The sequence below is a fragment of the Adiantum capillus-veneris genome, chromosome 26 (genome assembly GCF_014529385.1).
Source record: "Adiantum capillus-veneris isolate H3 chromosome 26, ASM1452938v2, whole genome shotgun sequence".
Classification (NCBI taxonomy): Eukaryota; Viridiplantae; Streptophyta; class Polypodiopsida; order Polypodiales; family Pteridaceae; genus Adiantum; species Adiantum capillus-veneris.
Window position 1 is genome coordinate 3,846,126 of NC_140956.1, and position 16,005 is coordinate 3,862,130.

The 16,005-nt window shown below is 45.0% G+C and overlaps 1 protein-coding gene across 1 annotated transcript in view; it reads left to right on the plus strand.

The window, feature by feature from the left end:
* Positions 1 to 16,005, plus strand: part of LOC147422905 (6-phosphofructo-2-kinase/fructose-2,6-bisphosphatase-like) — a 74,025-nt gene that overhangs the window by 42,930 nt on the left and 15,090 nt on the right. Inside the window, 4 exon segments of the mRNA XM_086501911.1 lie at positions 13,473 to 13,564; positions 13,742 to 13,810; positions 13,942 to 14,005; positions 14,105 to 14,170. Of these exon segments, the coding sequence (XP_086358037.1) occupies positions 13,473 to 13,564; positions 13,742 to 13,810; positions 13,942 to 14,005; positions 14,105 to 14,170 (291 nt within the window).

A 16,005-nucleotide genomic window follows, 5' to 3' on the forward strand; every position in this document is an offset into this window, starting at 1 on the left:
CCTTCCAGACTTTGGGAATGTCACTCTCTTTTCCAACTTTGTTTCCGGAGTCCTCTTCCCGCAGAACAACTCTGGTTTCCCGGACACGAAGTCCTTACTTGGGAATCCCAACTTCCGGATCACAACTTGAGAGACTACCTCTCTCCGATCCGTGGATCTACTTCCCAAACTCGGGTACGAAACCCTTGGGCTGATCTGGCTCTAGTTCCTCAGAGCGCTTTTCTCATGAAGAGGCTCATGCCTTCCTCTGCTCCTACTCCCTCACGAAGAGGAAGTACACCTGCAATCAAATACTCAGAGATCATAACATGAAAATCGTTACCTTCAAAGTCTCGACGCTCTAAACGCAACTCGGTTCGCAAAAAGCAATTCCTCGGAAGAGATCTCTCCATAGAAAATCCTCTCTTCCAATCCTTCACAAAAAAGAGGTGTGTTTTCGGGTTCCTTCTTGTAAATCAGCCCCGTCTACGACGTTTATGGGCTGAAAACATAGAAAAACAGCAGCTTGTCGCGATGGAAACACGCTCCGTAGCCACTTCTTCGCGAGAGAACTCGTGCATTGGGTCTTGGCGACATCGGATACACTTGGGGCAGCCATGGGTATCACCGGCAAACGTCTTCTTTGCGGGTGAACTTTGCAGCAACATCTCCTTCTTGCAAAAACTGATCCTCTCCTCTGAGTGAGGGCATGTGATGCTTTTATAGCTCCTGGCCACGGGCACGAATAGCTGCTCGCGTAGAGATCGCGACCGGTTTTTTTTGGTTTTTTTTTTGCGTTGTTTTGCTAAAAAAAGAGAGAAAACGCTGGCTGATTTGTTGCCTTATTTATGAGATGGCTGCCCACTTATCAAGTGGGCGGCCGGCGTAGTTTAAAAATAGTTTGAATCTGCCCAAAAACTCAATAAAACCTTATAAGTTAAAAACAATGCTTTCACAACACTTCCCAGGCGTTCGTGGATGCAATCACATGCACAGTTGTAATGTAGACATAAGCTTCCTCGCGGGAAAGCATCTGCTTTCCCGAAAGGCAATCCCGCTTTCTCAAAAAGCATCTGTTTTCCCTCAAAGTTTCCTTTGAATCCATCTTCATTCAAGTGCTTGCTTTTCCTTGTGCACAATTCCAACACAGTTTGAAATTCCCTCCTGACTATGGATATTCCCTTTCCGATGCACCTGTCACCCACCTTATGACGCATCAGGAATACCCATCACCTAGTCCTTTCCCACCGAACTTATGGTACAATCTCCTTCGCGATGCTCTATGTCACCCATCCTATGACGCATGAGAGATGTCCGTTCCCGGATGGTCGGATACTTCTTCCCGATGCTCCTTGTCACCCATTCGGTGTGGTGCATCGGAAGTACCCGTTCGTTGTGGCCTTACAGATATTCCCTTTCACAGTGCTCCCGTCATTACTCTGAATGACGCACTAGGAATTCTCTGTACTCAGATGTCTCCAGTGAGAAAAGAGGAAACCCTCTCACCTATAAATCCAATAATTCATTCATCCAATAATTTATAAGTGAGAAAACCCTCTCACTTATAAATCCAATAATTCATTTAGAATTATTTTTCTTGGTGTTCCAAGCGAGAAAACCCTCTCCCAATAATTCATTTAGAATTATTGTTTTGTCAAATAAAGCCAATTTAGCAACATGAGGCATCTCCGTGAGGTATCTTCTGTAGTCCGTCTGCTCTCTGTCCTGTGAGCATTTGTCAAGCCCCAAGTCACCCACATCCAGCTCTCTAAGCATCTCTTGCGAAGTGTCGTAGAAGACTGTTTGAGAGTTTCCTGTTCGGGCATTGAAGTCCCCTAGGAAGATGATATTACCATCCCTATAAAATTTCTATATATCATCATCTAGTATATAGAAAGGCGATTGTCCTCTCGGTGTAGCATATACTGACGTACTTGGGGGGAAGTAACATATGTCAATGTATAAAAATCGGACTGTGTCAGCTCTCAGCCTCACCCACATGTATCTAGCTTGATCATCTCTCTGTACAATATGTAGTAGTGGGTGTAACTCTTTCCAAAATAGCACTGCTACTCCTCTTGAGTCTCTACTCCCATGCTCAGATCTTGCGACTGTGCTGTGGGCTGTCTCCCATCTATATCCCACCACATGTGGCATAAGCTATCTAGGGGCCTGACGAGTCTCTGGGAAGAAAACAATGTCCCTGCCTCTGAAACTGTCCTTAGAGGCACCAATGTCCAACCTCATAGGTCCTTTACAATTCCAAGTAGCCATCTTCAGTGTGGTCCCATAGGTCTCACACCGTCATGTAGAGTGCTGCCACTTCAACTTCAAGTGGTAATTTGCGCTTGTTGTCGATTGAGAACTTCATGTCAAAACCCTAAAAAACAGCAAAAAACAGTTTGGAAACCCTAAAAACAAGAAAAAAGAGATGACAAAACCCTAAAAACCAGTGTGAGAGAGAGTCACAAACCCATGGGGGAGAGAGAGAGAGAGAGAGAGAGAGAGAGAGAGAGAGAGAGAGAGAGAGAGAGAAATGAAATGAAATGAAATGTTATATTAACGTCTTCAAAAGGCCAAAATGACCTATGAGACCAATCAGTTACAAAATAGTGAATCTAATACCATGTCTGGGTACAAAAGAACTAGAAAAGAACTAGAAGTGGAACAAAATACTACTACTACTACTACAATCTAAAACTACGTGGGTGTAGCAGCTGATACAATAGGTACCCGGTAAACTGGATGTAACAGTGTGTGAAACAAAGATGGAAGAAATGGTGAGGATCCATCCTCATCTGCACTCTGGATGTCGAGAGAGTATGGCTCGAATCTTCTGTTGTAGTCTCCGTCGATGCTGTGTAGCTCCTCTCCTCAGTCGCGGTCGTCTGTATCTCTGTAGCTCCAATGCTCGGTCGATGAGAGTGCCAGTAGTGGTCGAATGAGTGTGGGACGAGCTCTGCAGTGGTGGCTGCTCCTCTGGCTGTCCCATATCTAGTGAAAAGAAATCTGTAATGTGTCTCTGGGACTGCCTCTCTCTAGCTCTCCCCAGTAAAGTGTCTCTATACCTGTGTAACTCAAGTAGATATAGTCCAAGACATCTCTGATCCTCATAACTCATGACCCTAGATAGAGGACCAAAACCCTCTCTGAATAAGCAGTGGAAACGCCCCCGTATCTCATAGAACACTGTGCAATGACATATGTAGTGCAACTCTGTCTCTGGCTCTCTCTGGCATAATCGGCATATCCTACTGTCTGCTGGTATCCCTCTGAATCTACCGGTCTCAATCTCGAGCTGATGTGAGGATGTGCGTATTCGACCAATGGCACAACGCAAACCATGAGACATATGTGTGTCCATGTAGCTGGGTCGAATCACAAACCCATCTCCTGTGAGGTGGAGAAGATGCTCTCTATAGAAAGCCATCTTCGTGCTCAACTCCTGAGGCGGCTCTATCCATGTCCTCCTGGTGTCGAGCTGGATCAAGTCCTGACGAATGAGTCTAGTGATCTCCACCCGTGTAAGAGACAGCGAGGGTGCCTGAAGAGAATACTGGAAAGGGGGCAACCTGCCCATGGTGAAGCCATGCGTCTGAAACCATGAAGTCATCTGTGCATACCAGCATGAAGTGTCCCCCTGTAGAGCTAACTGTCTGGAAGACTCAAGGGCCAATCTAGCATATCTGTCTCTAGTAGTATCCCATAGGCTGTGCACAAAGGACACTGATCTGGTAAGCGCCTCAATCTCCATGGGGGGGGCAGCTAGCTCTGCTCGAATGATCGCGTGAGGTACGGAGGCCTTGGCTCTAATCAATCGGGAGATCATAGATACCAAGGGCCTCTCCATACGTCTCCAACCATCCTGGCCTACAGAAGGTCCCCATACCTGTACCCCATACATCATAGCTGAGGCTACTAAAGTATCAAAGAGCCATAACTTTGTCCGAGGTTCCTGGAACTGAACCTGCGAACACATCCTCTCCAAGCCTCCCAAGGCCGCATAAGCTCTGGTCAGTCTAGTCTTTGCTGCTCTCCCCAAAGAAAACCTCGGCCCAGTGAAGACTATCCCAAGGTAAGTGTATGCATCTGTATACTCCACAATCTCTTGACCATACGTGAAGGTCGGTGCCGATCTCCTGATCCACTGCGGTGTGGTGTTAAACACCATGACCTTTTACCAAGGTTTACAGACAATCCACTATCCTCTGCAAAACTGTGTAATGCATCCAACTGTCGCTGCATACCCTCTGGTGAGTCAGAGATCAAGACAATATCATCAGCATATAACAACAATGGGATCCATGTCCCTGCCAGCTGGGCACCTCTATCACCCTCTCTGTCAATGTAATCAGACACCTCATCAACATACATACCAAATAGAGTAGGAGACAATGGGCAACCCTGTTTCACCCCGATAGTGGAGTGAACTAAGTCAGATATCCCCTCTGGGGTGCGTACATGTCCCATCACTGATCTGTATAAAGCCATAATCCCCCAAATCAACACTGTGGGCACCCCCATCTCCTGCAGTCTGCGCATCAGTCGAGCTCTCGGTACCATGTCAAATGCTTTGCGGAAATCCACAAAACTACAATAAATCCGTCTCCCATGTGACCTGCCCTCCTCAATGATAGCTCTGAGTGTCAGAATATGGTCAAGAGTGGAGAAACCCCTCCTGAAACCTGCCTGTCCCTTTGCCCGTACACCCTCACCCTCTGCCCAGTTACTCAACTGCTGCTCAATAATGGATGCATACAATCGTGCCAGTGTGTGTCCAACCATAATAGTGCGGTAATTTCCAGGCTCTGTAGGATCACCTGCCTTGAATATAGGCACAATAGTAGACAACCTCCAAGTCTCAGGTAATCCCTCACACATGGCACGATTGAACAACACTGCAAGAACCTCCATCAGCATATCCCTAGCATGTATAAAGTGCTCCGCTACTAGACCGTCATGATCGTAAGCCCTCCGGGTCCTCATCCTGTCAATGGCTCTCTTTACCATCTCAGTGGTAAAGAAGGTGCTCGTAGGTGGACATGGCTCTGTAGGATCTGGAAGGGGATCCTGCCCAGGAACCGTATATAACGATGCCGCATACTGGCCCCACACATCAGGAGAAGTAATCACTGGGGGAGGGGAGTGCTCATGGAAGAGTCGCCATGCCTCGCCTGAGTCTCTACTCAAGAACAACTGATACAAGTCTCGCTCCATCTGGGCCAGGTAAGCTCGTTTCTTCTTTCGCACAAGGCGTCGGAAAGCAATCCGCGACTGTCTGTAGGTGATGACTCCTAAATGAAGATCCCTCTGAAGCTGGGCTCTCATCTCTCTGCACTCCTCATCATACCAACTATTCTGGGGCATGCTCCCAGAATGTCGCCTCCGATCCGGTTGAGTGTGTGGGTATGCCTCTGATGCTGCATCATGTAGTGTCTCAGTCAATAAAGTAGTGCACTCCTCTACTGAGAGGCCTGGAGCAACTGTGCATAGACGATCCCAGATCGCCTCTGTATAAACCGAGTCAGTCTCTGGTGTAAATGTATAACGGGTGTGTGACCTGCCTCCTGATTTCTGGGCTGTACTAAACTGAAAAGATACAGATAGAGAGAGAGAGAGAGAGAGAGAGATTGTTGCTGGCACACGTGCTGGCAGAGAGGTATGCTATCCAGAGAGGGATTCATCCCAAGATTCTTGAGATAGAGTCTGCCATTTGAGATTTGAGGGACTAGGTCATGAGAGATGATACTTCGCTTCCATAGCATCAGAGTTGGTGGGGTTACTTTGATTAGTTTGGCACAGCCCTTCTTGTCAAGCATCAACTCCTTTTGTTTATTATTACTATGGAGTAGGACCTCTCTGCACTCAGATGGATCCATTTTTACTACGATGAGACAGGGCCAATTCTTTCTAGCATTGCCCAGCAATCGATTAGAGTCGTGGATTCCTGTGGCAGAAAGCGCTACGTGGATCCTCATCTCGTCGTAGAGGATGTTGTCTCTTGGAGGCTTTGGATTTGGGAGGGTGGTTCTTTATTTTAGCTATATTGGGATCCTACTGAGTGGCCGTGCGGCGTGTCAGATGTACACGGACAAGCTCAAGTCACGTTTTTTGAGTATTATGTCAGGATAGGGTGCGCATTGCTTGTGTGTAAGAAGTCTCGGATGCCCAAACGACAGAGAGAGTGGTTACATGTAGGTTTATCACATGCTTTATACATTTGTTTTGGTCTTTGTTCCTTATTTCCATTGGCTGCCTAGTCATGGTGGGTCTTCCAGTTGGCTCTTGGAGTGTCAGATGAGCTTTGATCCTCTATGCATACGCTGTACATGTAAGATTGTGGAGACTCTTGGCCATTGCCTTTGGGAATGCTTCACATCATGGGGAGCAGTCTAGTGGTCGATGAATTGTCTTGGCAATCATTTTTTTTTTGAGGGTGTTGCGGTGGATCCGGCTTTTATGCTGACAGCCTGAGGGTATCTCATCGGTAACTTTAAATATGATACCCAAAGGGGATGCGTAGCATGATGCTCCACTGGTCGGAGATGTGATGTTCTAAATACCTGTTGTCTTCACATTGTGGAACATTTCGCGAGCATGTTTCCATCAAGTTCTCAATGCTGCACCGCCCTCTACTGTGGACATCCTTGCAGACATACTATCCACTCTCTACGTAGCCAATGGGATTTAACATCGGATTCCTTGAGGGCAGTTGAGGAGCGCAGGCTTCGTTTTCTCAAACGATTGGCTCACTCCCAAATGTTTTTCAATTTTGTCAGAGGTCACATTTAGAGGCATCACTGTGGTCTATCTTGCACTCCTCCCATACCCCACCTTGAAGAGTTGCATTTGGTGGATTGTTCCATATCCACCTTTGGTATTTCTCAGCCTTGTACATCCTGCGAGTTCAGCTATTTCTAGCATCTCCAAGGTTCTTTTGTACTGAGATTTATAGAGAGGACACACACACACACACACACACACACACACACACACACACACACACACACACACACACACACACACACACACACACACACACACACACACACACACACACACACACACACTCTTTTTTTTTGTAAATCTGCTTTGATTAATTTACAAGTGGGAAACCTCAAAGCGAGGAAAACCCACGAAAAGAAATGGATACAAAAGACAGAGCACTATGAGGCTCCGAAGGCTAGATACAGTCAAAGTAAATCCTGTAGGCATCAAGAGTGATGTCTCCATCTTCATAGGCAAAATGCAGCGCTTGACCAAGAGATAATTTGAAATAGGGAAAGGGGTCAACAAAAGTGCCCTGGAACATTAAGGAGTTCCTATGATGCCAGATGGCCCACATAGTCCAAAATCTGACCCAGGTGAAGAAGACCGCAAACTTAGATTGTGGTGACCGAAGCACCCCAAAAAGCCAAAATCGTATGTGAAAAGAGCCGGAAGGAAAACGTAGTCGAAGGGCAATCGACACTTGCCGAATAAAGGCTCTGGAGTGACGACAAGACCACAACAAGTGTGGCACGGTCTCCTCAGCTTCAAGGCATCTGAGGCAGCGGGAAGGCGCAATATGTCGAGCATGCAACACACTGCCAACAGGTAGAGCTCCCACCAAGCACCGCCACAAGAAAACACGTTCCTTCAAAGGCAGATGACTCTGCCAAATGCGAGACAATGCGTGTTGCCACCACAAGGATGACTCGGAAAGCGACCACAGCTGAGTACCCCGATGCACAATCCATACATCAGACTGAAGAATAGCATAGACACTAGCAATTGAGATGTAGTCCAATCTAGTAGTAGCCAAATTCCAGTCAGAGAAGCGAGAGTCTTCATCCAGAGGAGAAATGGGCGAATGAGCAGCAAGCATGTTTTGAATCTCCCGCCAGAGAGGAGAATAGTGAAGGCCCAACCGAAAGCAGGAGACGGCATCAACGAAAGAAAGAACATAACCCAAGTCATCAACCACCTGATGCATTTGATAGATTCCTTTTGGGAAAGGAAATACGCTTGACGAGGAGACCGTTGAACCAAAGTTGAAGCAAAAACCCTGCTCCAATGCAGACTCTCCAAGCGAAAAGAGTTACCCCCAGAGGATTGTAGACCATCCCAAGCCAAGTGTGAAGTGACAACCTTCCAATCAACAATCAGAGAAGAAGTAAAGGGACATCCAGGAATGTGTCCTTCAAGCTTCCCGAAATCAACATCCCAATAAGTCGGTTGCCAATGACCAAAAGAAGGGGTGACAATGTGCGCACATAAATGTGTGACCATGAGAGCCCAGGGTTGCTGCTGCTCCACCAAAACTTGCAACAACATAGCTTTCTGAGCCAGAAGATGACGTCCCAGGTCCAAAATATTCAACCCTCCAAGCCGCTCGGGAGAATACAGCTTATCCATAGATAGAAGCCGAATTCCCTTCTTGGTAGACGAGGTCCGCCAAAAATGTTCTAAAATATTGGACATGAGAGACTGCAAGCGCAATCGAGGCCAGGATAACAAAGGCAAGTAAAACTGCACATAAGCCACAAGGATGCATTGGACAATCCTGAGACGCACATGAAGTGGCCACGTGGACAATTTCCAATAATTCAGCTTGGAATGTAGACGTTGGAGCACCCAATCCGTTTTCTTCATAGCCGATACATTCCAACCCAGCGGATAACCCAAATGGCGAACTAGAACATGGGGAGGAACAATCTCCCCAGGCCACAATATCTTATGCCAGTCACACTCTTTCAGAGGCAATAGCTTGGATTTGCAAAAGTTAACTTTGAGACCTGCTGCCAATCCAAACAAGTGAAGAGTATGCATAATCTGTTGTACATCATCATAGTTATTACGAGGCATGAACAAAGAGTCATCCGCATAAGCCTGACCAGCAAACTGCCGGCCGGAAGGTAAAGTAAGGCCATGTAGCCTACCAGTGAAGGTCAATGAATCCAAATACATAAACAAGGGATGAGTAGCGATCGCATAAAGCAAAGCACTCAGAGGGCAGCCCTGCTGTATTGACCATCCCAAAGGCCAAGATTCCGTGAGAGAACCATTCAGCAAGCCTGTAGAAGTACTGTTTGCATACAAGAAAAGCACGACACGAGATAGCTTAGGCCCAAAGCCCAAATGTCGCATGGTATCCGCAATGTAATCCCAAAGAACAGTATCAAATGCCTTTTCAATGTCAACCTCCATGACCAATACATCCTGTCGCGTATATTTTGCATATTCCATACCAATAATGACATTTGCGAGGTTATCAGTAATTTGACGTCGCGGAATGAAGCCATATTGAGATTGATGCAAGCCTTCATGTAGAAAGCATTTGAGTCGGTTACAAGCATTTTTGCCATTAATTTATATACGACAGGCATAAGTGTAATAGGCCGCCAATATGAAAATTCTTCACACAATGCATGCTTAGGGATCAGCTTGAGCAAACCTTCTTTCCAAGAGGAGGGTAATTCCTGTTGTTCCCAAGCTGTATTCATCATGAATAATAGAGGCAACTTCAAATAATCCCTGAAAGACAAGAAGAATTCCACAGAGAGACCATCCCAACCAGGAGCTCTCCATCGACCTAAATCAAGCAAACTCGCATACAATTCCGACCCAGTGAAAACAGCTTCCAAATCTTGAGCCTGCCGCAACGAGAGAATGGAAGTGACATGCGATAAAAACATGTGACGCGCTTGGCGAGCTTCTCTCGTGGGAGAAGAAGGGGCCGCAAAAATCTTGCCATAATGAGAGCGTAGGGCTAGTGCTAGCTCTCGAAAAGTGGAGGTCCACTCCCCTGACGGTAATTTAACTCTCCATATAGCTTGAGACTGCCTCGATGACGAGCTCGAGTCTGCCATTTGGCCAATTTCCTCTCATCATTGTGCCTTAATATTGCACGAGCAGAAAACAAATTAGTCATTTGAGCATCAGTAGGAGAAGAATGATTAGCCAAGTGCATTAATCGGCTACAAGCATCCTTTGCTTGGTTAACCTGTTCCCTTAATTGTGACAAATAATCCCTGCCATAATCCTGTATAATTGATTGAACACGCATAACAAAATGAAACCATGCTATGTCCATATCAACATACATCGGAGAGCAAAGGTGGGATGATATTCACAATCATTGTGCGAAAAGGCTCATGCTTGAGATGAGCATTATTGACATGCAGAAATCTTGTCTTGGGTAGGCAATCATTGGCATCAAAAGAACCAAATAGAAGTTTCAAGCATACGGGAAAATGATCCGAGAGACACATAGCATAATCAATCCTCATCTCGCATACAAAGTCATCATATTGTTGCATGTGAAAAAGATACTAGCGATCTAGCCGAGCGCGATACATGGATTGAGCATTATGCTAAAAAGTAAAGCCTGAATCAGTCGCATGCAAAAAGGGCCACAAATCAAGCCCATTACAGGTCGACATAAATTGGTCCCAAGATTGTCGTTCCATATGAAGCATGTGAGAATGGCCAGTAGTATTTTCCGCAAGGTTTGGTGCATTATTAAAATCTCCGCAGAGAAAGGCATTGGAACGCCAACAGTAAGAAGAGATAGCACTCCAAAACCGTGCTCTATCTGCAGAAGCTGTGTAGGCATATAATCCTCCAAATTCGAAAACTTCTCCATTAACAATACATTGGATGACCATCCATCTCCTAGCTGGGTCATTAAAGACCAAGGTCGGGAAGAGTTCATGTCGAACAAGCATAAGCACTCCAGAATAGCCAGCTGATCCTGCATAAGCTATCCAGTAGCCCGCAAAGTAAGAAGTCTGTCCTGCAAATTGGTGCTGGTTATTCTCTTGAAGAACCACAATGTCTGCTTTACATGTATGTACATAGTGCCAGGTAAGCCGCCACTTGTCGTGATTGCATTACCCACGCACATTATAGGAGATGCAATTCAAAGAACTATGCATTGTATATGGTATATACAGTGGACGAGGAAACAGGGAAAAAAGGGGGGGGAACAAAACTCAAGTACCAGTGCCCATCGACACATCCTCCCCAGCTGAAGGTGCCTGAGAAAGTGGGTCAATACCTGGACCTGGATAATTGAAAGGAAATGCACCTTGTGATGAAGAAGCTTCTCTAGTAACAACCTCCTTGTAAGAACGAACAACCTTGTCCCAAGCTTCAGCCAAAGAAGTGTTGTCATTACAAGGGAGTTTTTTTTGAGCAACATTCTTCAAAGGAGGTACATAATTACGAGAAGATGCCGGAACACAAGGTGTAGCAGCTTTAACAGGTTTCTTAGGCACCATCCAAGTTTGAGAGGTCAAAACCTGTTCTTTTCCTTTGTCTTTAATGTTTGGAGAAGCAGAAAGTGCAGACAATTGTACTTGTTTTCCCTTGCCTTTAATCACCCCAGCTAAGGGGGAGGAGGTTGAAACTCCTTTAGTTTGAACCTCAGTAGAAGGTTTCGGAGGCGAGCGAGGTTGAGGAGCAGGGACAGTTGAAGGAGGTGGTTGCAAATTTGGTTCCGGACATTCAGAACGCATATGACCAAATTTACCACATCGGAAGCAAGAATTTGCAAACTTGCCCCATTTAAGCTTAAATGGGCGCTTTCCAACCACTGTATCCCCAGAATCGATCGAAATACCTGCTGGTGTGGGGATATCCGTGTCCCACAAAATACAAAAGCGGTTTGTGTTTGCCTCCAGCTTAGGAGGACAAATGACTTTGCCTAACTGAGCAGCCAACAAAGGAAGAAAATGACGCCAAGTGCGAGGAAAGTCGACCACCTCAACCCAGAAGGGACACTTGTGACGAATGAGACTCTGATAGTCCTTGGTAAGAGCCCAGGGCAGCACATGAGTCATCTGCGTATTGAAGAAAAGAGGAGACATTTCAAGCAGAGCATCCGGAGCATCCATGTCAGCCAGCAAGACCTCGTAGAACCCTCGCGCACCAAAGTAACTGCCTCGGACTGCCTGCCGTTTGAGTAGGAAATCAACCCATTGGCCTACATCCTGAGCAGTTGGCATTCTACCCGGGAAAAAAAGAATCACCGCGTTAAGTGCATATTGAGCAACATGATCCATGAGCTCCTGTATAGGGATGCGCACTTCCATAACAGGAGCGGATCTTTCCCAGGCTTGACGTGCATCCTCGAAGTCCTCATGCAAACATTCTTTGATAAGACTCAAAGCATCCATCTCCGAAGTTTCCATGGCTTTCCGACACTTATATAGACACTAATCCGTGGAATCCATGTGAAGCTCTCACACACACACTTTTTTTTTTTGGGAGTTTTTGATATATGACTGCTATATACACAGGCAGACACACACACCGGCTAGTTGTACAAAAACACACACCCCTCTCTCGCACACAAGACGACGGATGGACCGCGTGCAAGCGAAATCAAACTTCCACCCCCGATGCACTGCGAAGGGCCTGCACAGGGTAGATGTTGTGCAGAACAAGGTCGCACGACAGACAAGGCCGAAGGATTCACCACACACCCAATTCCCCCGCAAGCATACACACCCACGCACTTGACATAGACCAATCACACACACACACACACACACACACACACACACACACACACACACACACGCGCGCGCGCGCGAACAGGCTGAACCTGCAACGTGAACATGCGCTTAAGCTGCACAGGAAGTCTGCACGCTAGGGTTTCAAGCTGCGCAGCAGGGCTGCCGTTGCAAGTGCACAGGGCTAAGATGTGAGGTTGCGCGCAAGGGCTTCGTCACCACACACACACCACACACACACACACACGCGCGCGCGCTCAAGCAGTGCAGTCAACTGCGCGCTGCTGTACTGACACCTGAGGGCTGAAGGGCGTAGGCGTGCAGGGCAGGCTGTTCGCGCGGAGCAGAGCAGGTAGGTCGCGAGGGGGCAGGCTCACACACCCTCTCTCTCTCTCTCTCTCTCTCTCTCTCTCTCACACACACACACACACACACACACACACACACACACACACACACACAAACACACACACATTTAGTGGCATCACTGTGGTCTATCTTGCACTCCTCCCATACTTGAAGAGTTGCATTTGGTGGATTGTTCCATATCCACCTTTGGTATTTCTCAGCCTTGTACATCCTGCGAGTTCAGCTATTTCTAGCATCTCCAAGGTTCTTTTGTACTGAGATTTATACACACACACACACACACATTTAGTGGCATCACTGTGGTCTATCTTGCACTCCTCCCATACCCCACCTTGAAGAGTTGCATTTGGTGGATTGTTCCATATCCACCTTTGGTATTTCTCAGCCTTGTACATCCTGCGAGTTCAGCTATTTCTAGCATCTCCAAGGTTCTTTTGTACTGAGATTTATAGAGAGGACACACACACACACACACACACACACACACACACACACACACACACACGCCGTACAAACTTTCGCAAGAGAGAGAGAGAGCTGTCATGGCTACTTTTGGGACGTCTGAATTTTATGTCAGAATGTGCAGATTATCAACTGTTTTAGAATGTGTATGATGGACTCCAGGTGCAATGGAGGGCTCTTGATGAAATCAATGCTGGTGTTTGTGAAGGAATGACATATGAAGAAATTAAAATCAATATGCCGGAAGAATACAAGTATGTAATCTTTTTTTGTCTCACCTGTGACCTCAAATTGTAGGAAAGGGGAACTGTTGTCATCAGTGCAGGGGCTTTAGTGTTGCTGTTGGCTCGTGCATGTGGAGATCAATTTCTTTTGCACCTTGCTTTGAGTAGTTTGTTTGCAAACAACAATGCTCTTGATTTGTACCGCAGGGCACGAAAACTTGACAAATTAAGGTACCGCTATCCACGTGGAGAGTCCTATCTCGATGTCATACAAAGGTAGGAGGCATGCATGGATATAAGAAATCAGTATCTTTGTATTTAGCAGTATCTTGATGTCATACAAAGGTAGGAGGCATGCATAGAAATAAGAAAGCAGCATCTTCATTGAACTCACCTGAGTTTAGCAGGTTGGAACCTGTCATTATCGAGCTTGAAAGGCAACGAGCACCTGTAGTTGTAATCGCTCATCAGGTTACGGTACTTTCTGTGCCTAGTTTGTGTTAGCAAACCCAGCTGATACTAGATTATTTAAGAATCAGTGATTTACTTATGAAGAAATTATTTGGACAGGCTGTTTTGCGAGCTTTGTATGCTTACTTTGCGGACAAGCCTCTCAAGGAGATTCCCCACATTGAGGTAGCCAACATTCTACATTGATAATTCTTTGATTTCTAGTTTTTGAAAGGCTAAGCCAAGCTTTTATAGATGTTTTAGATATAATAGTCTCCTCTCAAAGCTGAATGGGTCTCTCTTGCTCATTCCTACTGAACAAAATTTTACAATGTCACCATGGAAACTAGTAAGAGAAGACCTTCATGAAAGAGTTTCTTTTGTAAAGTCTCTCCTGGAAAAAAAATGAGTGCGACAGGGTCTTCAGAATAGTGCAACTGAGAACACTTTGTATGTCTAGTGTACGGAGGATGTACTTTTGAGCATGTTTCTCCATGTTGATTACATGATGCTCACTAGGCGAAATGAGAAGCATATCGCTGATTTTAAGGGTGATTTGAATGCTTCTTTTGGGATTTCTGAGTTGCATCTTTTGCATCATTATTTGGGCATACAGTTCAAAATAGTGTGATGGAGGTGCTGCTTTGTCTCAGCAGACAAAGTATATTGAGATGTTATTTTGTAGATTTGGCCTTGGTCAAAGGACTCGGTGTGCCCTTGTCGAGAGGGGGGAGGGTGTTCTCTTGTTTGATGCAGATGACACTATGATCTTTGCAGAGTACTTGGTGCCAGTTTTAAATACCTGAGGGAGGCTCTAGACACGTTTTGTGTGGCCAGTGATACTCGTCAACTAAAATTATTGAGGTAATAAGTAATGATTTATCTTTCCTACAATTTTATACTATTAAGAAAAGGTTCAGTGCATGATACTTTTGAGCAAAAATGAAGTCAAAGATCTTAAATCAATGATTAATATCCTTGACAATATACATGATGAAACTATCATTACATATTTAAAAAAAAGATATCAAACTTATTTCAAAATAAATAGCTTAGTTACATGACAAGTGGGTATAGAAGCGTAGCTCATACTTGCTTCAAGGTTCAAAAAGTCCGTAACTGATATGGGTATCTCACTTGTCGATCCTCCTGCTGTATTTGATACTCCATGGTCATCAATGGGTTGATCTAATCAATCACTTTGAAGTTTTACCTATTTTTTGACATCATCATGCTGATTTGCAAAGCTCAAAAGTCTTGTTTTAAAGCTTTATTTGGTCGTGAGTACTGTCCACAAGGCATATCACTTCCCTTTTTTGAGTCCCAACTATGTTATGTAGCCATCATTGAACATGTCAATAAGCTTGAAGCCGATCGACGATTTGCAAATTTACGAATAAACCTGATCAAACTAAAGGTACTTAAAACCTAACACTATAAAGTTTCGAATATATATTTAAAACACCTAAGACAAGTCACAATTAAAAAAATAACAATATAATTTCAAAATAAATCTTTTTTTAATGATCAAATGTCGTTATGTCTTCGTAAATGATGATTTTTAATTGATGTTATTTATAAAATAACAAAAATTATATATATATATATATATTTTGTTTGAATCGAAAAATGTGTGTGTGCGTCGTATATAGAGTGTTTATATTGTTTAGTGTGATTTTGTTTGATTGGGATCTATTATCGGTTTTGTTGAGCCCACTATGTGGGATATGGTGCACAGCTCAAGAGCTTTGGTATTAATAATGGGGTCTTTTTAGACTTGCCTACAACTTTACCATTATTCAGCCATAAGAAGTCCAAAAGGAGCTATCCCTCGGCAATCCTGCTATGTTAGATCCACTCCACTATTGTCTATAATTAACGAATTAGAGCTGTGGGTGTAGATATTTAAGTGTTGATTTTCAAAGGCTAAGAGGAGTAGCTACTAAGGGTTTTAATTGCCAAAGAATCCACTAATGACGCTAATGATTTATCAAATGAAAATGGTAGGAATCAAGAAGAAT